Genomic DNA, 25,745 nt, shown 5'->3' with positions numbered 1-25,745 from the left:
CGGTACACGCACCTGGCTTTTGTGGTGGCACCATGGGTGTCACGCGCTGGGCTCTTAAGCATGCAGCAGAAGTGAAACCAATGAGCCTATGGGGCTGGGTTCTTGAGCCCCCAAGCGATCGGTCTGGCCTTGTGGGCACTGCCAGAGGGACACACAGCCTCTTTGGCCCAGCGAGGTGCGAGAACCAGGGCAGCCACAGCTCCTACTGGGCTTGGAAACGCGGTAAAGGTTCTGGAGGCCCTTTCAAGGAGGTGAAGTAAACAGTCAAGGTTTGAATATAATTGCCATTTTTTTTTCCATGAATGTATTCCACAGTCACGAGTTTGAGCTTTCAAATCCTGGTCACGGTTCAACTCGGCCTCAAATTCCTTAAGGGTTGGCAAAACGCGTACCCATGTGAAAAAGCCACGGTGGTCGTCCTGCGAAAAGAGAAGGGACCCCCCCCCCCCCACCTCTCCACCACCAAGGGAATGTGAAATTTGCCCTTGCAGGCTCTGGGGTTCACCCAATGAAGATGCCCCCCCCCCTCGCTCGAGTCAGCGGGGACACTTTGAGTGTTGACTTTGAACTCGAATGTTATACCCGATATAGCTCACAATGACTGACATGCATCTGACACAAAGCACTATAAACCAGAGGCTATCACTTGTTCAACCCTTGGCGGGCATGCTACTGCTGAACCCATTGACACATTGTACGGTCACGTTTTTATCAAGCGTAACACGGACCGTGCAAATTTAAAAGGCCGAATTAAAATGTGTATGTATTAAATCATGATTTGCACAGTAATTATGTGTGTGTGCACACCTGTATATGTGTGTATACATGCTTTGTATAGTGTAGGGGGAGCGGTAGTGTAGCAAATAGCACGCTGCGCTATGAACCCGGCGATTCCCGCTCATGGCCAACATCACTGACGATTATCCGAACCAGTCCTGGGCCTCCCCTAGGTCGACTCAGGCTCAGATGAGTACCTGGTGCGATGTGTAAACATTACCACGAGGGAGACAAAAGTGGTCGGGCGTGTTGTCGGCAACCCACCCCCTCGTGTGCTGTGCCGGCCTTTATAGGTGCTCGCTAAGAGAACTTGCCCAAACAGTCTGATAAGGCTATAAGGGGGATCTTTGTCTTTTATACATGCTTCGTGGTGTGGGTTACTTTACGTGCTTGCATTGCCAAAAATATATACTGCCATGTGCACGAATGAGCAGCGAGAAACATGTTACTGCATGCTCGTTTTTTCGATTGTGTGTATGCCTGTTCACAAGTTTATAAATGATGTGTAAGCAGGCACACACTGAACGATGGTGGATTTGACATGCACGTGTAAAATTTCGATTTAAAGCTTTCGTGACTGCAGGGATTCATATTCTTGGTTCTTTCCCTTCTATGTGACTTTACCGAAAGAACCAAGAATATGCACATGTAAGTTTGTGCATATTTCTGTGCACAATGCACACCTTTGTTAATGCTTGAAATAAAGCAGTATGTGCCAGAATTTATCATTTTGTATCTATGACTGCAGGGCTACACGTGTATCCCTAGAAAATGTGGGAAAGATTTATAGAGTTTAATATTACTGCAGTGAATTTAAACTTGTGACATTGCGTATGGGAGTCGAGTGCTCCACAACATGACGGGTGGTACAAATACATAAATGTTGACGATGGATGGCCAGTGATTGCATACAGCTTTGGTGTAAACATCCGAGTAACACTTCATTTATAATGCTATTCAGACACAAGTGATGCTGTGGTCCAAACTCGTAACTCAGAATAAGGAAGTTGCAAGCACAAAGTTCAGTTGAAGGTTGACTTGGATCATGATCCCTCCGGGGTCAATATTGGAACACCAATTTTGTGGGAAGGCACAAATTAGTTTATTATAATGAAAGAATGAGACAACATTAACTGTTATATTTCGATTTAAAGCTTTCGTGACTGCAGGGATTCATCTTCTTGGTTCTTTCGGTAAAGTTACGTAGAAGGGAAGGGAAATAATAAAATAATACAAATAAAACATAATAAAATACAATTCTCACAACGTTTCGGCCACAACGCAAGCAGCCATCCTGTTCTTCACCTGAGGACGGTTACTTGCGTTGTGGCCGAAACGTCGTGATAATTGTATTTGATTATGTTCAACTTGTATTATTTTATTATTTCCCTTCTACGTGACTTTACCGAAAGAACCAAGAAGATTAACTGTAATGTTAACTTTGGGGTAGTCACAGTCCAAAGTTATGGACCCGTCAAGCAATCCTATCTATTCTAACACTGATAAGACTGCATATTAATTTCTTTCTGCATTTAAAACTCAAGTGGAAAGCATCACAAAGCCACAGTATGACTGAATATGTTCTTTTACTTCACTCACTCCTGACCCGTCACCGATTCTTGAAAAGAACCACAATGACTCTCATGATGTAAAATACTTCAAAGCCAGTATAAAAAAATTACACGTTCACTCACTGTCAATTCTATTCCTCTTCAACTACATTTTGGCACCCCTTACACTCAAACGATCTTGAAATCTGAAAATTATTTCCATCATGAAAGGGCACCTCTTAAAAAAGAATTCCTTAATGTGCAAAATATGCCGAGCAAGTAGTAACTCCTATCTACAAATCACAGTTTTTGCTCAGGATTGAACTGCTGCTTTCACATATGGGCAGTGCATCAAAGATGGCACTAAAACGGTTTGACAGACTCCACTCACGAGTTGTTATTCTTATTTACGATCCAGCCAGGTCCACTTTTTTTCCCCTCCCAATTTCATCGTTTGCTCCGTTGCCTTCTTCTACTGTTACGCCCGTGACCAGCGAGCCCTCTTCTGAAGTCTGCCCGCGTTATTCCCCGTCTGGTTAACCTGCTCGTGTTACTCTTCCCTCCCTTCGCCTCGCCCTGCGGGTCGTGATTTCTTGCCAGACTGTGCCATGAAGTGCTCCTCTCCTCCTCCTCATATGCCTCAAACCCTGCGCCGAAAACTCTCAAATGCTTCAACTACCTATGTTTTCGTACCTTATTCAAATTTTTGGAAAAACACAATATACAATTTCATACCGAGCGCAAACATTAGAGTGTTAACCTCTCGGATTGACAACGTTGATAGTGTTTAGTCTAATGATCACATTTAATGAGTGTAGACAATACTTATGGGAAAATTACTATATTTTTTTTTATTTAAGCTTGTGCCTCAATGAAGCATTGTATGTTTGTTTTTATTGGAAATGATATCATGACTTCAGTGAGTATATTCATATAATAGTGTGCCTCTTATTGTAAACTAACCTTCAAGCAAACAATAAGATTAGAAAGTACAAATTAACATCTTAGCTCAGTTACATTCATTCTTATGTGCTTTTTCAAACCAAAAAATGCATCGTTAATTCTAATTCCATATGTAAGGGGTTATTCTTCACACCCACAACTACATAGATGCATATATTGAGTATGTGACATCAGCATTACAAAATATTTCTGGAGCCAAATTATGAATTCATATACCCTATAACAATATAAAACATTTCATTCCACAACAAAGTGATGGATTAAGTGATCAAAAGGAAATTTAATATTTTACTTGACTCCATGACCATCTTTCATCACATTCCAGATGGTTTTCAAACTGCTGTTTCAGAAAACCAAGCGCCAGGAATGCGTATCATTTGGAAGGGTTTTTTATACTACTTTCTAAGGCTCGCCATCATACATATTGTTTTATACCGCCATACTTTGTGGCCTGTATTATAATTCACCAATACACATATATATATTTTTTTCCAATAGTCCAATGTATTCGTAGAGCATTTGCAAACTTTGGTCACATTCTTTTGGCGAATTGTACAGCAGCCAAGGAACACTATTTGATACGCTCTGAGAAACCAACAGTGCATTCCAAAGTGAAACAAACACCAGGCATTAAAACAAAGCAGGCCCTCTAAAAGCTCTGCAGCTGCCTGGGAGAACTCTTCACTAAAAACCACAGAGGGAGTTTTTGATCGCAAACCGGCGGCGGGGGGGGGGGGGGCACAAACCTGTAGTAATAACACAAAAAAATGAAAATGCCGCTCACACCCACAATGTGAGCCACACATCAGACGGCGCGGCAGTCGCAGGGAATAAAATGCCCAAATGCAAACATGTCACGGCCTGCGCGCTGGCTGTGAAGGAAGAGGGGCTTTTGCCAACAGATGGTCCAATGAACGATGATAGCAGGTTGATTTTGCTTCTATGCTGCAAAGCCACGATCACATATCAAAAGGTTTGCTTGAGTACTGGTAGGCTTTTAAAGCAGGAAATGTACAGTAAACATTGAGGCGATTATTTTTCTAAGTGCTGCATTAAAGGAGAAGGGGATTTATGGGTGTGGATGTTTTTGAGGTGACATTCACAGCCAGAACATGTTTCAGCCATCAAATCCAATGTCCATTTTCATCACAAAATGTCCCCAGACTGCAGGGACATATCTCGTGGAGTTACACTGCATAAATGGGTTACAACCAACTTCAAACTGAACATATCTACCGTGACATATTTCAGAACAATGTCTCACAAGCATGAGGTGGCTTCTGCCGTGATGTGGCGACACCATTTCTGTTACATTCACAGAGTGACTGCTACATCAACACAAACTAAACCACGTGCAGTATGGCCAAACCTCCATGACTGCGAGGGTATGGGAAGGCCGTCATCCAGCAGTGGAGTGACAAAGGGCTGTATTATCAACACGAATATCGAAAACGGCATAAATCAAAGCAATTTTTCCAAATCGCCAAAATAATGCACGTAAATAATATTCTGTACTCGACAGTATGGTACAATTTTTTAATGCAGATCAGGTGGTGGTATTAATCAAGTGAGGACGTAGTTGTGAAACTACATTAAAAGGGTGAGACGTTACAGTACTCATAAGAGAAGAAATTATGGTCATCTCTGATGTCCTCAACGACGGAGAGAATGAGCGTGAGAGACGAACGGGGATAAACTCTTGCCGATAGCATCGGACAAAAGCGATGTCTTCTACGAGGGGGGGGATATTCCGGATGCCAGCTATCTGTTACATCAACCCCCTCTCAGGACTTATGGGTAAACAGAGCACTCGTGCTCTTACACATACATTCAGACTCACTCAAGTGTTGAGATCACCACGACAAATGTCCTGGGGGAATTAAGACTAACTTAAGTATTACGCTAACATCCCATGCACGATAAAGGAACGTAATCCTGTGCTAGCCTGCCCCGGTTATAAGAATTAAACACGTATTCTTTAGCCGACTTACGTAGAAGACAGTTTGAAATCTTTCACCTTTCATGAAAGGCTAAATTAGAGGCTGGATAATGAATGAGATGGTTTATTGCAAATACAAGTAAAAGCCAGAAATGTAGCCGGGATTCCAAATTAGACTCGCTCTGAACCTCCGGACATTTCCAATGGCAGGTCAAACCTGATTAATATGCTCTACATCATGTGGACATTCACCATAATGTAAAACAGCTGGGTTATATGATCATGCAAGGCAGTCATTTTTCAAAGGGTTAACACTGCATTTGTAATAGCACAGCTTACTTAATTACAAAATTGAATCAAACACAGCAATAACAGATGCACATAAGTGCTGAAAGAAAATATCTTAATGAGTTCTTGGCCAGACAGTCTGTCTCCCAAAAACGCACCAATCATTTCAGGGCACGGGCTTTTCACAAATACTTAAGGATTGCCCCGACACCGGCGTTTCTCAAACCTCTTTTTGGTCCGCGGACCACCCAGCCCCCCTCCCTCCCTGGTGACAAAACACAATCACTTCTCTCTCTCTAAATTCCACTCATATAAAAATGATTCAAACTGCCGGATCATTCAAAACTTTTTTTTTAACACAGGTATAAGGTTTTTTGTTAGATCTTAGGGTTAGGGTTGTTTAAATCAGGGTAGTTTACCTAACTTACATTTTTTTGTTAAATTAAATATCATGATTAAAAGGATGAATTCATGCCCGAAACAAAAGGTGTAAACATTGTCATTATTATTGTCCGGATCAACCTGTATTTGCATCGCAGCCCCGCCGACCATCGCAGACCACACTTTGAGAACCACTGCTGCTCTAACACATTTGCTTAAATCTTCATGTTTTTTTTTTATTATTCCACGTGTTTACCCAGGAAAGCCTCACTGAATCTCAACACTCATTCTCAGCAGGGACCTGCCAAGTTTTTGCAGTAGAGAGGGGGGGGAGGCGACGTCGCTATGCATAATTCCAATTGAGAAATTTGCAGGTGGGGTCTTTCTGCACTGAAATGTATTATTCATACAATTAGCATTATAAGATAGTTGTTTTAGCTGATCTATATAACACGTACATTTGTTACACTGGTTAGTGAGATTCTCATAAATCAGTGGGTTGCTTTGCGACCACGATGTCCTGAACGGGGTTGCACCCTCAAGCGTGCGCGCAGTGTGCCGTGATGGATTAGGGGTCTGGCAAGCAAAAAAAAAAGTCTCGCCTAACTTGCCGAGGAGGGTTATGTTCCGCGTGTCATAATGAAGTGAGCTTACATGTACTTGTGGAAAATATAGTACATCTTGTACGTATATTATTTTCACATTCACATAATTGAACATTTCAGCAATTGTTCAATCGTCACGCGCTCTTGTCCATAGAAAATTGCGAGGCACAGTTCTAGACCTCCACGTTCCTCTGCCTTCCACTGCTCTGTTCATCTGCCTCCGTGCCCTTCATCGTCGAACAACGCCATTCTTCACCTCCCTCTTGGTCTTTTCCGAAAGAAATATTCCCTCAATCACTTCCTTCAGCAAGCCCCTTTTTCCCTCTCGCTATGTGCCCAGTACAGATGTGCTTGCTCTTCCTAACAACAGATCGAATGCGTTCACTTTCTTCTCCCGACAGACGGAGCAGTAACATTGTTTGTTTTTCTCTCCGTCCCAGCTTATTTTCATAACTCTCCTCCGAATTCACATTAAAAACCTTCCAAACTCTCCCGAGTGTTCCCTTTTAGAAAGTCGACCTTAACATATTTTAATATGTAATGTACAGTGTCCTGTTATATTAATGTTTAAGAATAAATCTTGCTCCCTGGTGTGTGTGCGTGTGTGGAGGTGGCTTTTGGTGGATAATCCAGATTTTCATTCCGTCCTGCGACACTACGGGGCACTACCGTTGGGGCTGTGAAGGTCGCCAGGAAATGACAGTGAAGACAAATAAAGAAACTGGGCTGTGGACCCATTTGTAGTGGCCACGCGAGTGCTATCCCCACATGCGTGCGGGGTTTTTATTTTATTTTACAGCTACTTTGGTGTACTCCCACATATGGCATCATAAAGGGGCTCTAATCAGGCTTGATAATTAAGGGCATAATGACCAAAACAATTGCCAGATTGAGCAACGGTCTCTTTTTACCTTTCAGATGTTTTTTTCGGGGCAATCTAAATCTTTTTGCCGCTTGTTCGTACGGCAAAAGTTGCTGGAGGTCAGATGTGCAGATATGCACAGGTGCACGTGTGTTTGAAGCTTCGTTTCCGCAAGATTCACACAGCAACCGTTAAGAGAGACGGGGATTTTTTTTTTCTTCCAAACTCCGGTGCTAATGACCTCGAACGGCGCGCAAGCTTTACGTAATTGCTAATCTTTTCCATCAATATGTAAATTAAGCCGCGACACATTGCGCACACATGGTGTGGTTGGTAATTAAGGAAGGCTGCACCGCGGGGTGTAGTGAGCACTGGAGTTGAGTGACAATGAGACAGACTGCTGGACAGACCTGTATAGCAAAGGGACATGTGTGCTGGTGGAGCGTACCTATTAAAGCCAACACAGAACGTGATGCCAATGGGTCAAAGGGGTTTGGTCAATGCCACCTGGGTTTGTAAAATGATATCAATGGGCAGTGCTCACAACGGGCAGAAACTTAGCAGAAATATCGTCTGTTTTATACACACACTTCCTATTTATAGTCATATGCCGAGATGTTTTGGATCACATTGTGTTTTTCAAATTGACATTTTCAAGCAAATGCAACAGGGTATCCTTATTTAACGACATATTTCTCATTAAAAAAGCAGGTACCCTGTTCCTCTTGTTATTATGCATGTTTGCAATGAAGAGTTCATACATTCAACCCTGAATGTATTTTCATTTCCAGTGCTGAAATGTACACATCATGCCAGATGCTCACGTTAGGGTGGGTGGACCTAGGGCAGACCCATGCCGGAACCATGGACATGCAAGGGCATGATGAAGGAAATGAGTTGTATTCATTCATTACCTGGAGTGGTGTCGCGAATTCTGCGGAAAACTTGCTGCTGCTCCTTGAGAATTATTGCCGATTGGTGTTAAACTTTTATTTTAAAGTAACATTCTCAATATAGTATTAATCACTATGACACCAGCTCTTTGACCAAATCATACCACCGAATAGTGCGTCGCGGTGCAAGAGTATAATTCACAGTTGAGTTTAAAAGGTCATGGCATTCTCAGCCTCTCTTACCCCTTGGGTTGATAAACGCAGGTTTGCGATGTGGGCATCCATCAGTGGTTCTTGCTAAGAGACAGAGCCCTGCCACAGCAATGTGGAATTCACACCAGCCCCACTTGTTTGTATAAATCAGGGAGATCATTTGACTTTTGACTCTAAAAATATAACGTAACGATCCTCGAAACGTCATTTAAGAAAATAAGATCAGCCAACCAGGACTGCAATTGTCCAACTGAGCAAAAGTTCAAAGTTCATGTATTAGGTATAGCCCTGTGAGCCATTCGGCTCTTGAATCAGGTGCAACCGCAACAAACAAGAAAACATCTTAAAGTGACTAAGTGCAAACAGAAAATCCAAGAAAAGACAGCAAAATATTGCAGAAAAATCACCGTACACCAACCCTGTGCAAATATCCCAGTGGGATGCAAGTCAATGGAAGGTTTCAGTGACAGGGGCGCCAAGTCCACCTACCGTCGTGTACTTGCCGAGCTGACACAGCGATGGGAAAGTCTCCTGGTGGGCACGGCGCACGCGGTCAATGAGGTCCTCGATCTCGGGACACGGCGGAGGAATTTCCAGCAACTCCGGTCGCACCACCTCCTTCTTCTTTTTGCTCCGGTCATTCCTCACCGCTGCTCGCAACGAAACATCGACAAAAAACGCGCGCACACCAACGGGCAGATTAACCCTTTCCCATTCCAAGACGTCTTGTGAAGCCACGATATTTGCTTTTAATGTCGTTTGGAAAGATATCTCACGCTTGTACAGAGGCTTTTTCGTGACGTAACTTGTTCTTAACACTGAGTTTTCGCAAACATTTAAAGCTTGGCTTTTGTTCAGTGTGATATGTGCATTAAAATGATCGCTAATTCAATTAGCAGACCCATCCCCTCACATTCTGCCAGGTGCAGCGATGTATGTCCTGCAGTTAACCCTTTCCGTTCAGAGACGTCTGCAAGTTGCAGGGTGGGTCCCGTTCACCTCCGAATCTCTGAATCTCGGAGCGCGCAAGTGGTTAGCGTTCATTTTATTTTAAGAAGCACAGCGCTGTTGCTTTTACAGACATTGTACTGTACTCACCTCAGAGAACTGTCGTGACACGACCGCACTCTATGAAAGCTCGTGCCAAACTGTGCCACGCCCTCCCGCATAGGCCTTGTAGGAGTGTCGGTAACGATGAAGCTATTTTATTTTAGTTTCTCTTCCCGTTCCGTTTTGATGATGTACACGTACGTCATCGGAACGGGAAAGGGCTAAATACCTCACTGAAGGTCAAGCGGTCATCTTGACCAAGACCATTCATGCCCAAACAAACGCAAAAAGATCCCTGTTTTGGCCTTACCAGACTTTTGGGGCAAGTTCTGAGAGCGAGCACCAATGAAGGCTGGCACGGCAAACGGGGCGGGGAGGTGGCCAGCACGCCTGGCCCTCTGTCTCCCAAGTGGTGATGTTTACACGCCGTAACAGGTTCTCATTTGAGGCCGAGTCTACCTAGGGGAGGCCCAGGACCAGTTCAGACATTCGTCACTGGCCCCGAACAGGAATCGAACTCGGGTCGCCGGGTTCGTCGTGCAGCACGCCAACCACTGCGCCACCGCACCCCATATACCATTGATGCCCACACATCACCGCACTAACGCTTCCCTCTGGTAGACCTTGCAGCTGCTGCACAGTGGACACACGACCCCATGTCTGCCCTCCCGAGGATTCCACTTTCAGACTGCAGGCCTTCCCACTTGGTAACTGACCCCTGGACACCACTCCAGAGCTTGTAAACCTGGCTTCCCTCGATCCTTCACACGTACTCAACGAAAACACAGCCTCCTTTACAGATTGCACGTACAAAGTTAACTTTTTTTATTGTGCCACTGAGTAAATATTAAGGATAGCCATGCTCTTGCAAAGAGGCTCTCATCCGTGATCTGCACCTACCGAAGCAAGCTTAAGTACGAGTTAAACGTCAAAGCGTCGTGAAAATTTGTATTTTATTATGTTGTATTTTTATTATTTTATTATTTCTCTTCTACATGACTTTACCGAAAGAACCAAGAATATTAATCCCTGCAGTCACAAAAGTTTTAAATGGAAATTTAGCGTCTACCAGGTTAAATAAGCAAGACGGAGTGCTGATCTCAGTATATGGCCATAGGCCAATGGTAGACATTCCATATTCCGATATTGTTTCTCTATAGAGCAATCACTGATTGCTTACTTCAACCTCAGAAGAATGAGCAGCTCAGTCAACCTCCCATACAAAGACATCAACTTAAAATCCTCCAAATGTGACTTAAGCACTCTCAAAACCACAGACGACCATTCCAGATACAATTTGAGTCAACAAATTGCCTTGCACATGTGTATCCATCACCCAAACATTGACATTTTTGGGTGAAATCCAGTTGCGTTGTGACCACAAATATGGTGGCCTAATTCTCCGGAAGTCCTGATTTAGCCATTGCCCTGCCTTGTCTTCAAAACGCCAACTCCCCTGGCCACTTCCTTCGCTCTCTCTCCCAGCCCACTGCAGACTCTCTCCCACCCACCCACCACTCTTTCTTTGTGTGCTCTGGGGTACGTACGAAGCATCTGGACCCCAGGCTTGCAAAAAAATAGCCCTCTTTTTTTATTCCAACCATATGGAATAATCAAGTTATTATGGCCATGCCTCCTCATTATGATTATGGTATGAAAGGGTTGTGACCTTATGGAGAGTTGAGAAAAAACAGATATTAATTTATGGCAGAACAAAAAAACTGGCAGCATAAAATATGAAACTGCTCTGTCCATTAAATTTGTATCCAGCCTGGTGGCACAGCAATTACATCCATTGGCTCACAATCAGAAAGTTAGGAATACAAATCACGGTCATGAGTAATCTCAGTAGTTATCCCTCTGGGATCGTCTCTTTGTGGGAAGTTAACAGCTGCCGTGGCATGGAGAGACTGGCCACCGTCACGTGAATGTGGATTTTCCACCATCGCCTCAGGGAAACTGATGGAGATTAATACTTCCCATGGCGTTTTTGAAGGTGCACTTTGGACTTTTTTGACTGGCGGTGCATTGGATATTAAACATTTCCATACATTTTGGAAGAGTAAAATGAGTAAAGAGAAAACAACATGATGACAATAGTTTATGTGTGCATTTAATTCAATAGCAGGGTCTCTACAAGCAAGGGTACAGCAGCAGAGGCTGAATTATTGGGTCAATCAATCTGCTGTTGAGAAGCATTCTAGGTAAGAATATCAAATTACAGCGCATGATGAGTTTTGCATCGAGGAGCCACGAGGGCGAAGGCATGTGCAGGCCTTAATCCTTCCAGCAGTGGATTAATCACGGCCGATTGTTGTCTCCCCCACCCCCAATTTCATCCCAATTGTCCATCACCCCACCATCAGGTCAAAGAACGGTCTGTGGAAGGAAATATCACAGAACTGCTTCTGAAGGAGTAGGTGGTGAGATGTTAACTCCCTTGCCTGGTATGCAAGGAGGTTCTGTGTTAGATCCCAACCCTGACGCCTGTCGCGTGGATTTTTCTCTGGTTCCCCCAGTTTTATCCCCTCCACATTTAGAGTATTCCGGCTGCTATAATTCCCCACGTGATAAGCCACTTTGTCGAGCTATCATTTGTGGCCAGGTCGCTTCTGAAACCAAAAAGATAGTGATTAAATAGTAGACGGGGTTTGAGAGTGGGGGCATGCCCCTCTTCCTCCTGCCCCCTCCTCCCCCTGCACTCTTGCCCGCCAGCACGCTAGCAGCGCATGCCACTCCTCAGCCCCCTTCCGGCACCCCCCCCCCCCGCCCACTCTACGCAGGTGCTGCAACCTCTCCTGCACACACGTGCCATTTACGTGCGTCATCCATACTCTCTTTTGCGCCCCCCCACCGCCCATTCTTTGCTCCCTGCCCCCCCCCCATGTACAGGCAGCACTATGAAGTTGTTTTGCTTGTTTTTGAGCCAATGTTTCCCAGGGCATTAGCGTTGCTGGTAAGCTGTGGTAAACTTTTGTGTGGCGATTGGTTTAGGGTTTTGTAGTTATCGTGGAAATATCGGTGTCGTCTATGGCCAGACCAATGGACAAAACATCCCCCCTCCCCGTGTTTGCAATAATTACCATAATGGCTCCCTTAAAAAAGGTAACGTTTTTGGAACAAACGGACTAACTTAATGCCCAATTATGTTTTGTATGTTTCCATATATTTGTAAGTTGTTTTGAGATGCTGCTGCATTTCAGCAGTGAATACATACAAATTCTTATCCTCAGACACATCATTTTTGTACAGAAGGATAAGAGAAAAAATTAGATACAAGGTGCAGTATAAATGGATGGAAAACTATCATGCGGTTGGAGGCAATGGGTGTGCGAAATACTGCCGCTCTGAGAAAATGCTGCAGCCATTCAGTAATCCTACCTCTGTCCCTAACCCTAACCATCTCCTGTTTCCCATAAATGTTTATGGTGCATCCATTAACACATCCATTACCATGCCCCATGGGGCACCGAAACTAGTTGCGATTGGCGACGGCAATATTCTTCAGAGCATTCGTAGTTTTTACTACAGCACGAGATTAGTGCTGCCTGGAAGTTGCCCAAAAGGCCTTTTGCATTTAACTGGATTGGATCCTTATCCTCACCCCTGCAGCACTAAATTACGGCCCGAATAATTATCCTGGCCTCGGTGGATGGGCGTGTGCCAAAGTAAAGCACAATTTGGTAAAAAAAAAAAAACAGATGGCAATGTACTGACTGCAGGCTTTGAATATTTCATACATACCAACTTTGAACGGGAACTTGTCGTTAAGGCATGGCTAGCGCATTGGACTTACAATCTGGAACCATCATCGGTTCTAACCCATTTCCCGGCGCGGGAGTTGAAACATCCCAGTCGCCTGTCTACCCGGCACGATAAATAGGCATGTCACAATTAGTTGTTCCACTTTACAAATACCGTACCATTAAGTAGTTTCAATGGGCACATGATAAAATGCGTATTTCATGTATATACATATGTACACGGTAGAAATAAACCTATGACGTAACAATTGGCTAAATTGCCACAATATATTGTTTCCAGCTTAACAGTGAGCATTAGTTCTAAGTTTATGTAAACAGTACTTCTGCTAGCACAGCCCTAAGTCTTTACATATAATTGTACATTTTAAATATACATATTATTCCCTTCTACCTGACTTTACCAAAAAAAACAAGAAGATGAATCCCTGCAGTCACAAAAGCTTTAAATCGAAATATACATATTATAATCGGTACGCCTTGAAAATATATTGGGGGTATTATGGGTTCTGTTCATTTGGGCTTGCCTTTAATTGTTATTTATATTCTTAATGAAATGGCACACATGCTTCCGATTACAGATACTGATTCATGTTGAAGTACAGAGGGCAGTGCATTAAAGTGCACAATAAATCAAACAACTACCTGCTGATTGCAGTCTGTTATGTTCTCCGGTATGATTATAGTTTTTGGGGGTAAATTAGGTGTAGAGCATTATGCCTGCACAGTTCACCCAGAGGGTAGTGTTCATTGCACAGGAAGCTATTTCTATCCCCAGGTCGACACATGTGTTTGGTATTACCTGGCCCCTCCGCTCCGCCAGATGTGGGATAGTGCTACAAAAAAGCCTATGGTTAAATATTACGCTTGCGTGATTAATAGCTGAAATTCCAAATTGTTTTCCTTAAAGAGAACCATTTTGTTCAAGGGAATTCGAAATCAAAGTGCTTTCATGATCACATGGAGCAATGGGGTGGCACTCATCTCTGTTAGCACTCTTGAGAGGGATTGGCAGATTTCCCGCAAATCTATGGCATGGCCAAGTGCCCCCATGACCAGTGTCGATTTTACACAAAGTGGAAACCACTTGTCTGACTTGGGAGGAAATAGAGGCTGATTAGACCCACTGACTGGGATTAGATGTACACCAAACATAAACGAGTATTGTATAAGATTAATGTTTAAGTACTGCTGTTCATATTCTTGGTTCTTTTGGTAAAGTCACGTAGAAGGGAAAAAAAAAGTTATTGTTTTATATTTAATAAATGTTATTGCTTTATATATTTATTATTTTATTATTTCCCTTCTACGTGACTTTACCGAAAGAACCAAGAATATGAATACCTGCAGTCACGAAAGCTTTAAATCTAAATTTACTGCTGTTTAACTGGGAGGTGGGGGGAGCAGTGACACAAAGGGGTCCATGCCCTGCGGTCTGAAACCAGCAACCTGGGTTCCCGACCATGGCGCAAAAATCAGTGGCGAGTGATATTCTGAACAGGTCTCTGGCTTCCCCCTTCACGAACCCGAACTCCGCACGAGCGTACATGTGATGCAAAACGCTCAGTTGCTCGTTTTCAGGTCCCTCCTGAAAAGGAACAGTGAGACTCACATCGCTTCAATGCTTTCTCGCTTGCACATGAATGGCCTGGAAAAGGGTTTGGCTCTTCCACCGCAACGCCGGGGGGGAGGGGGGGGGGGAGCACCTACGTCCCCCTACGCCCAATGTGCATATGGGAGGCTCTGTGCATATGGGAGGCTCTGTCTCCACATCTCCTTCCCTCTCCACACGTCCGGTCTCTCCTCCCTCTCAAGAGACCGAGCCAGGGGGGCAGGGGCGGGGGGGTATACAACTTCACCGGACAGAAACATCGGTGGATGTCGCGCGGGGAGAAGGTCGTAGCCAAGCGATGTTTAAGAAATATATATTTTTACACAAAGTTTAACCGTGTCGCATTGTTCGCTTAAACTACGTGGAATCGAAATGCGCATTTTTGTAATGGCTGGGTGGGCAGTGCAAGGCGAGTGATGTCATGGAGCGAGCGTCTCACTGGCCTGGTGACCTCAAGATGGCATGACAGTCTCGAGGGTCAGCCGTACTCTAGGCGGGTATTGGTGGCAGCCCCAACAGTCTGGAACGATATCCCTCTGCACATTCGCAGCATCACCTCAATCGCCTCCTTCAAGAGAGACTTAACAACTCACCTCTACAACCACGCGCTTTCGAGCGACTCTGAGCTTGGCTCTGCACCTCTTGAGTTGCGGCCGTTATGTCCGCAGATTTGCGCACGTTATAAATTGAACTATTATTATTCAACGCGGGGGATTCCTCAACACAGCTCGGGCCTACCTGTTAAATAACAGGCTCATACTCTTTGGTTCTTTCGGTAAAGTCACGTAGGTAGAAAATAAATAAATTAAATCACGACGTTTTGGGCGCAGCACAAGCGTCCGTCATCAGGGGGGATAACCACAGCAAGAAACAATTGCTGGGGTCCTGACACCATACCTAATGTCGTACCTATCACTTCAGCAATTGTTTCTTGCTGTGGTTGTCCCACTTGATGACGGACGCTTGTGTTGCGCCCGAAACGTCGTGATTTAATTTAGTTTATACCTACGTGACTTTACCGAAAGAACCAGGCTCAGTTTGATCATTATATGAACGCAAAAACGCGCTTGTACAGCTCAGGCCCCAGTCTGGTTCCGGTATACTTTTTGAATGGTCGTGGAAATTAGGCAATGGTGAGGTTTTCCTGGATAAGCAAAGGGCAATTATTTATGCCAAAAAGTCAGTGGCTTCAAGTTCAATCCAAGCAAGGGGAGGCACTAGTCTGCTATTTTAGCCACTACTCAACTTCTCACCCACTTACTAGCCGACAGTCCAGGCTCACGTTATTGTATTAAATGTGCTACTTATTATTATTGTGAAATGACCTAATTTACATTTGGACGCAGAATGTTTGACTCGTGTATAAAGATAGAAAATCTAACTTATTAAGTTTGAGAACTGTCAGTCTTAACAATGTGATAATTTTACTGCTTTAGAAATAGGTTCAGTAAAATATAAATGAATTACTACAGCAAACAACAATGCCACTCACCTTAGGCATATATAATAATTAATTTCCACAGCATACTAAACACTGCACCATTATCACAAAAATCTAGTCTATAAACTAAACACGAGGGAAAAAAAATCTGTTTACCCTGGTGACTTCAGCACTATTTATAAACATAGCTGGCAAGTACATGCACACACAAATAAGAAATGTACTAAGGTAGTGTACTAACAAGCACTTGTGCAAAAGACAAAGATCCCCCCCGTATAGCCTTAACAGACTGTTGAGGCAAGTGCTGTTAGCGAGAAACTATGAAAGCCAGGACGGCACACAATGGGGTGGGTGGCCAGCACCACGCCCGACTATTGCCTTTGTCTAACGAGTGGCGACGTTTACACATCGCACCAGGTACTCATTTGAGGCCGAGTCGAAGCTCGGGGAGGCTCATGACCAGTTCAGATAATCGTCACCAGTGTTGGCCGTGCGAGGGAATCGAACTCTGATCGTAGGGTTCTTAGCGCAGCGCGTAGGGTTCTTAGCGCAGCGTGCTAACCACTCCGCCACTGCTCCCCACTTGTACAAATACAAACACATGGTAGCACGCGCACACATCTCTGAAGTTCATGCTATCCTCTCTTGCACACACGCGCATAGTGGTATTCAAACAGCTTATGCAAACACCCCCTAAAGTAAGTCCAACCTAGGGGGAGTCCCAAAGCAGGTTTTGGATATTATTCGCCACCGATGTAATCCATGGTCGAGAACCTAACCTAGGTCACTGGGTTCACGGCGAAGTGCACCAACCGCGGCGCCACTGCTCTCATCGCACACAAATATACATTAGCAGCGTGGCAGAAAGCCAGAAAATAAGCCCAGCTCCCATCCGCCCTTCTAGATTGTGTGATCTCAAAGGCAGTCCCCCAAGGAGGGCAATAGAAACTTATCTGTTCAGTCTCATCTTTCCCAGTGAAGCAAGCGCTACGTGTGGCTCGGCGAGCGGCTTCCTGATTGCGTGCAGCCCGCTCGCGTCACAACATTCCCCGAACCAGCGAAGGGGACGTGGGGGCCATTCCCAGGACACAACGGTGCTTATGCATTGACACTGCCCCTGTGTATTTCACTGGCGTCACTGCCCTTCTCCCAATGCCCAAAGGAAATCTATCCGCCGTGCCACTCGTTGACAGTTCTGTTGTACGTGCGGGACGGGGCGTCCTTTTGCTCGCGCTAAATGCGTTCTCTCCCAGGGCTCCGCGTCAGGGTTTAGGAAGGGACACTGTGCAGTGTTTGTTTTGTTTTGTGCACTCGTTGTAAATTTCATACTGCAAAATTAAATTGTTTGTTATTGTTCTTTGCAAAGTTTAAAATATATATAAACTTGAGATACCTCACTGACCATGTACTTAAAACATTGTATAAATGCTCATGCTATAATTTAAAAATAAGTGGTCATACAGTATATATTAAGGAACCCTGGGGAAACTAAATTATTTCGACCATGCTGCAGTGCTAAAATGTATGACTCATGATTAAGTGATTGTCATCATGAGCCACGATCTATCCACTGCTTGATGTAGGCCTCCCCAAGTTCACTAGCTCTCAAGGCCACATGATGATACTATCCATCGAGCTCCCGTCCACAAGCCGATCTCATTGCTCCATCTCCGCTGTGGACGTGCTTCAGGCGAAAAACCCCTTCTTTGGCTGCAACTCCGCCATGAGTCTCCACCACAGGCTTTCATCCGTCCCGAGGATGGTGTGTCATGCCGAAGGACAACTTTCTTTTCACAAGTTAACACTGTGTCGCTCACATGTGTACACTCTCATCCATGTGTTTCTCTGCCTCCCAGTGTAATTCAAAGCCTGCACCTTTCCACACTTCTCTCTGCAAGTTTCTGCTTTTGTTTAAATGTTGCTTGCCAATGTGTATATTTCACGAGAGGTAATATACAACTGATGTAAAGAATTGTTCTTTAGGCACATGGGTACCGTGTGTAGCTTTTCACCATCAAGTTTTTTAAAAGCCCTCCACAGCCTGGTCTCACCCACCTCTTTATTTCACTATTTTTTTCCGGTTGCCTTCAGTGACTGCCCTGGGATACACAGGCGCTCCGATGTTTTCCAGCCGTGTCCCTCCAACGGATACGTTCAAATGTTCGGCGAACTTGGTGGATGTAGACGTTTGTTTTGCTCGTATTTATCTTTTGCTCAACCTTGCAGCCCTTGTTCAGGTTCCCCAATTTGCTCTTCAGCAGCGATGATTTTTCTCCGTCACCATCTTTAACAGCATGCAAATGCTCCGATGAAGAAGGGGTTTTTCGTGATTTTACGTGAAAATGTTGGGCACTCTTCAACTCAAAACCTTGGGTTTTTTCCCCATGTGCACCAACTGGACATGATGTGCTTGTTTCATGAATTATTTTAACTCTTCGTTGCTGGGTTAAGGATTTGAAAAGGAATACATCTATTAAGGGTGACCAAAATTTTTGTAAACAAGGTAATGCGATCCCATATTTTGTATATTACAAGTAATGCAATTACTTGATAGCTTTTATGATTCATTTCCTCAAATTAAATTACACTGAATGTATTTAAGCTTAAATATTACTGCACGATGCTGAAACTGTAGGTCATGTCATATAATCCCTATGCTATTATTCCCGTATTAACCCAAAGCTGCTCACATGAACATTTCTCCTTTGTTCTTGGAATGATTTTACAAATGAAATAAAATTGTTAAATGTAATCAACTGGTACATGCTACATAACATGAAAATCATTATAATTGGTTTTTTACCCTTTTATCTGGCAACAAAACTGACACATTTTTTAGTCAGTTTTGTTGCCAGATAAAAGGGTAAAAAAACAATTATCATATTTTGCTACTGGGAAAGGAGGTTCCAATGATGAAAATCATTACACACTAAAATGAATAACATTACGGGATTACCACAACCTTTAACATTTTTCCACTCTGGCTGATATTGGGAAAGCTCTCTCTTAGCTATTGCTCTATAGCAACTACGTACGAGGTTTTCCACATTGACTTAAACTAAACAGCGCCTATACTCAATGCCCCATTTATCACTTACTTAACATCTCGCTCTGTTTTACTTGGTGCATAGCCTGAAAACATTAGCACCCCTCTCTTCAAACATTAGTGCTCCTGAATGCTAAAGGGAGGAGACAAACGGTTTGGGCTTTTGGAGCAATGTCTCTTTGCCATGGTCAGTGGGACATTATCCTCGGTGCGATACTTGTTGGGCCCAAAAGTAGTAATTACCACTGCAGCCCGATACCCTCGAGTTTCAGAACCGAGGCACCGAGATCCTCGTTTCAAACCAAACCACAAAGGCCGGGCCTGACATCAGTTGCCATGTCACAGCGGCAAGGCAGAAATGAGACACATGTGTCGTCACTTACTTACATTTACGCGCTGTGCTGCTGTTAAAAGCACAGTGGCAAACATTTTCGTCATCGGCCACAATCAATGCACTGTGAAAAACATAAGGGCCCCCCCCCGCCCAGCCACCTCCAGGTTGTGCAAGGGAGGTCGGAGAGAAGGTGAAAAGCGATGGGGCATACAGGCACCATGAGGGGTGCCGCAGTGGCGAGATGTTAACCACCTCGCCAGGTATACAGGAGGCTGTGGGTTTGATCCCGACTCTGACGCCTGTCTCTCTCCCCGTGGTCACGTGGATTTTTCTCCGGGTCCTCCGGTTTTTCACTCCACATTTAGAAAGATGTGTTTAAGAGTATTTGGCTACTATACATTTCTACATGAGAAGCCATTTCTTTGAGTGGTAATTTGTTGCCAGGTCGCTTCTGAAAAAAATTGCAATAGAGCTCAGATCTTCCTTGGTCAAATAAAAATAGTTTATATAGTTTTAGTTTACTCGTGGAGCATGAGACAAGAAACCCAGGCCTTGGTGCTGTTCCCCAATGGAAATGTGGCAATAATGGACTCTTACCTGGTCGATAGAAGACATTGCAATGAATGAAACAGTATATTCTTGGTTCTTTCGGTAAAGTCACGTAGAAGTGAAACAATAAAATAATAAAAATATAAAACAATAAAATTCTCCACAGGTTTTCACACCTGAGGTTTTCACACCTGATGATGATTGCTTGTGTTGCAATCGAAACGTCCTGATAATTTTATTGTTTTATATTTTTATTATTTTATTGTTTCCCTTCTACGTGACTTTACCGAAAGAACCAAGAATATGAATCCCCGCAGTCACGAAAGCTTTAAATCAGAATGAAACAGTATCGAGTACTTACATTCCTTGGACATGCCAACTTCAAGGCAGCGTTGCAGGCGGCAGTACTGGCAGCGGTTACGCGTTATCTTGTTGATGATGCACTTCTTGTCACGGTGGCAGGTGTACACCATGTTCTTCTGAATACTCCGGCGGAAGAAGCCCTGCCGACAGAAGCCAGTTGTTGCGCATGAGATCAGGAGGTGCTGCTCACTAACGGCACTTGCCCCAACAGTCTGTTCAAGGCTATATGGGGGGGGGGGGGGGGGGGGGGTCTTTGTTATGTTGTTTTGCACCCCCCACCACCACCCCTTCTCCGAAAGCTCAAGACGGCCGTTGCAAGTCACACGTAGCAATTGTAAATAATACTTTCATTTGTATTCATCTATATTAAATTTTCGAAAATGTTTTTCCATTTTGGAATGTTGTGTTTTTTTTTTTCAGGGTGTGTTTGCTCGTAACAAAGTGTGTTATTTATCCTTGCAAAGAGACCAGTCGGTAATCAAGGCTGATGCTGTTTACATGCCACACAACACCTGACCACCACTTCTCCATAAACTTGAGCAGCAATCAATCAACACCCAAACTTGACGCTCTGCTCTTACAGATCTCTTCCCCCCCCTCCCCGCACCCTTGTTGCCAACCTCTTAGGTGCACATTCCTACGCTCGTCTGGGTGACCTCCCTCTTCCGCTGCGCTGCACGTGTGCCTCCCAACACAAACTCCTTTTGCTAGTTATACGCTTTGCTACCATCGTTTTTTTTTTCTAAACTCATAAGTTTCTTGTCCTAAACTACCACAAATTCCGAGCATTCTTTGCACGCAGCTTATAATGTGCATTGCAATACGAGTGTATGCTGTGCAATGTGGTCATGGCATTGCATATTGTACTGTAAATTCATACAAAAGGTAACATGGTACTCATTATTTATATTTTGTTTTTATTATACAATGTGACTCATACAAATTATCAACTTTTCTCCTTTCACCATCTCATTGACAGTGGCTCTCTCCTTGTGTGGCTAAACCCATTGAACTCTCCGACTTTTCCATGTGCAAAGAATGGTCGTCACGAGTTTTCTTCCACGAGTCTCCGAAGACCATTTGTTCCTCACAGACAGCGAGTTATTCGTAGCATCGTGAACCCTTGGTACCGCTCCCATGTTCATCGTGTTCTAGGGGGGTTTCACCGAGTACAAAAGTGCACAGCCACCACTAACAGCCAGATTCCACCAGCAGAGCAACGACAAAGTCTAAGTGTCCGGACCTGTTGCAAGCAATCACAGGCAATTGCACGTGAGGAAGAGAGGCTTAGATTACGAGATACTAGTTTGATCATTTACAGGAAAGGTTCACAACGGACATGGCCAAGAGCTATTTTTCAAGTTTATTTGTTTTACATCAAACTATTTGTTCGTAGGGGACAATGACAATATAAGTGTGGTAAACGTGACAGAGGGTGCAGCAGCACTGCAAATCAACAATACTTTACTACGGAGTAGTGGTGCTTTCAGATGAAACATTTTTAACCATCAGGATTTTAATTAAAATGTCGCAATATCTTCAAACATGTTGACACATTAACTCGATACATATAGAACACTAGCTTTACTACCCGGCTTCGCCCGGGACTTGGATTCTTGTCTTAGATGAATACGCGGCCTACGCCAGAGGGTGGGGGGTGCGTGACGTCAGCAGGCACACTGCGTGACGCTGCCGCATGCGGGTGACATCACAGATGTGACGTCACCGCTCACTTGGCGTGCAAAATATATCCCTTATTGTGCCCCCCCCCCCTCCCCCCAAAATACAAAAGTCTATTTTTATACTTTTTACTTTGTGTACAGTCTGGAAGCTACCCACATGCCAAATTTCAAGTTTGTTGCATATCGGGAAGTACGCTAAACATTTTGAACAGACACACATTCACAAATTTCCCTTTTATATATAGATGTATAAACAAAGGCAATGATTATCATGTTTGTTAACAAGGAGTGAACATAATTGCCAGGAGAGGTACATTTAAATGAAGCACAACTGGTCACATTCCAAACCCGTGTAAATCTAAACCTCGTCTTATTCCTGATGATACATCGCATGATGTGAAGTGTCGCAGTCATTTAAAATGCAGAACAAATCTACAATTCTAGTTGGTAAATCATGCGTTTGTTAAATGTAAAAGAAATAACGATCGGCATGGTGCTTTTTTAATATAAAATATAGGCCCACCAGGACCAGAATCTGAATATCACTGCCAAAACAAACCCAATGCACCTTCTTGAGGGGAGCACACATACAGAAAATAAAATGATCCCTGGGGTCCTCTCTGAGAACAATGCTTTTTTTGCATTCTAACTTTAAGTTTGAAAAACAAAAAGGATGCCTTTGGATACTTTTCTCAAGACAACTTTTTTTTTTACACGCAAAAAAACTGTTCTGGGTTAGGAAGTCTCATTTGCGATTTAAAGAGCCATTGAGCTCTTCCAATGGAAACATGCGTTAAGATTTATTTGGCTGCTATACATTTCCACGTTGATAAGCCACTTCGTTGGGCTATCATTTGTGATAGCCAAGTTGCTTCTGAAAAAAAGAGCTATATCGCTCAGTGGGCCCCACCTGGCAAAATAAAAAATAGTTTAGTTTTAGTTTAGGGTGCACCTGAACAGCTCGTTCTGTTTTACAAGCAGTGCCAATCAATGCGTGTTTTTATTGACACGTTTAACAAGAGGATGGCAGTTTCATCTTAAGACATATTGAGGTATCGCTCAGAGGAAACTGCGCAACTCATTGCCTTGTGATGAACGGGAAACATTCACAAGACAAAGTTATACATTTTGTATAACTTTTACATTCAGTCAGCTAGATGGGAACAGTGGCAGTGATACCACACCTCTGTCAGAGGTCAACACAAACCGATGATCCTTCTGGACTATATTGTGACAAGTCAGGAGTGTTTCTCTTTGTGCTTTTTAATATCTAATACCCCTTTTCCACTTGCACATCCAAGCCAAGCTCTCAAGACAAAGTTATACCAGGGGCATAACTCCCTTTATTGAAAGTACAAGGCAGCCTGTCTTGTTATACAGATTACAGCAATCAACACAATGATTTTCATTTAAAAGAAAGTGTAAAGCTCAATGGAAAACGTGGACCAGACTACCCGAGGAACGTTTCTACATCGCAATGCCACAACATTCGGACGCTGTCTTTCCGAAAGACCTGTTCTTCACCTGAGGACGGCTGCTTGCGTTGTGGCCGAAACGTCGTGAAAATTGTATTTTATTATGTTTTATTTTTATTATATTATTATTTCCCTTCTACGTGACTTTACCGACAGAACCAAGAAAATGCCACAACGATTGGCGTGAAGGTGGACGCAACACGTTTGTAAATAAATATACATTTTATTGTCAATACATCGCTGAATGAAGGCATCCCCATGCCGTGTCAGTCGTTGCGATTGACTGGTCATACTTTTCGATTTAAAGCTTTCGTGACTGCAGGGATTCATCTTCTTGGTTGTTTCGGTAAAGTCACGTAGAAGGGAAATAATAAAATAATAAAAATAAAGCATAATCAAATAATTCTCACGACGTTTCGGCCACAACGCAAGCAGCCGTCTTCAGGTGGAGAACAGGTCTGTCGAGAGACAGAGTCTGTTCTCCACCTGAAGACCGCTGCTTGCGTTGTTCTCCACCTGAGGACGGCTGCTTGCGTTGTGGCCGAAACGTCGTGAGAATTATTTTATTATGTTTTATTTTTATTATTTTATTATTTTCCTTCTACGTGACTTTACCGAAAGAACCAAGAAGATGGTCATACTTTACCACGCTGGTCAGCATGAGCTGGCAAAGGGGAGAGAGTAGGACTCGTTCAGATGACCACTCGCCATTAGCATAAGCCATGGCCGGGAATCACACTCAGGCAGCCCAGTTCATAGTGCAGGAAAGCAAATCAGTGCACCGCGACTCCATTCCACCAAGTTGACATTGAAAAGTTAAGGAGAAACATAATTTATTTCTATAACAGAACAATATTTTGCGTTTTAATTTCCCCTGTGAGGGTTTTGTATGTATGTGCCAAAGTTTACCAGAGAAGCAAACCACATGCCAAGATAATATATATTTTTCTATTTGTGACACTTCTAGATTGAGATTCATCCAACAGATACGCATTTTCTTTGGCTACATTTAGCAAAGCCCTTTAAAGATATATAATAAGATTCCAAAGAACATTCATGGAATCCAGTCGTAAACAATTTGATAGACTTATTCAATGAACAGAGCCATTAATGCACTCCGATACTTTTATTCTGGGATGGCCATGCTTAGAAAAGTGATCTAAATGCGATAGAACAATTAAACCTAATTGTAAGCTATCACAGAGGACATGGAGACTCAACCTCTATGGCTTAAGCCCTGCACGATTCAATTAGACCTTCTCCCTGCGGCTTATCTTCGTTTAATCTCTTTATTAAATAGCTCCTTAATCTCTGTGTGGAGCTGTGGAGCTTGGCTTAATTTCCAAGCAGATAATTGCCTTTGCCGAGCACCAGCTGATGTGAAAACAGTTGCTGATTATAATCCCTGCCAGTGGCTTTTCCTGGCACCGGTGCCATCCCACCCCCCTCCTCGTCCCCCCCCCCCCATCGACTTGAGCCCCACCCTGTCCCTCCAACAATCACTCCCCACCTCAACTCCACAGGGCCCCACTGACCACACAGTAGCAGTCGCCATTCAAAGCTACAGCTGTGACTTCATTATTGAAATGTCTATTGGTTGAGACGTGGGGCAAGTCTTCATCAACGCCTCTTTCTCTCGAGTTGAAAAATGTGCAATCTTCATCGTGTCAAATGGCGGGGGGAGTTTAATGGGATGTTTTATAATTAGCCGCTGCAAGTTTGCACGGTAGGCTACGTACGGTGCGAAAGAAGTTCAACATACATACATACATAACATGTAAGTATGTAAAATTATCTCTGAGAACACAATGGTCCTTAACCCTATATATCATTAATACATCTGGATAGTCGCAAGTTGAAATCTCAATTGAAATCTCAGTTTGGGGTGCTGCGGTGGCGAGATTTTAACTACCTCGCCTGATATGCAGGAGGTCTTGGGTTCGATAAGACCTTGACGCCTG

General features: G+C 43.7%; 1 protein-coding gene across 3 annotated transcripts in view; it reads right to left on the bottom strand.

The window, feature by feature from the left end:
* LOC133345872 (retinoic acid receptor alpha-like) overlaps window positions 1–25,745 on the bottom strand; it is a 262,449-nt gene that overhangs the window by 23,775 nt on the left and 212,929 nt on the right. For all 3 annotated transcript variants that reach the window (XM_061556935.1, XM_061556936.1, XM_061556934.1), the window contains 2 exons: window positions 20,626–20,767; window positions 8,961–9,121 (listed from right to left, as the gene is read on the bottom strand). In XM_061556935.1, coding sequence (XP_061412919.1) covers window positions 8,961–9,121; window positions 20,626–20,767 — 303 coding nt within the window. The remainder of the gene's footprint in view (window positions 1–8,960; window positions 9,122–20,625; window positions 20,768–25,745) is intronic.

This window comes from Lethenteron reissneri, chromosome 23 (genome assembly GCF_015708825.2).
Source record: "Lethenteron reissneri isolate LAM-NWPU_2019-01 chromosome 23, ASM1570882v1, whole genome shotgun sequence".
Taxonomy (NCBI): Eukaryota; Metazoa; Chordata; class Hyperoartia; order Petromyzontiformes; family Petromyzontidae; genus Lethenteron; species Lethenteron reissneri.
This window is presented reverse-complemented; position numbering and strand designations above follow the sequence as displayed.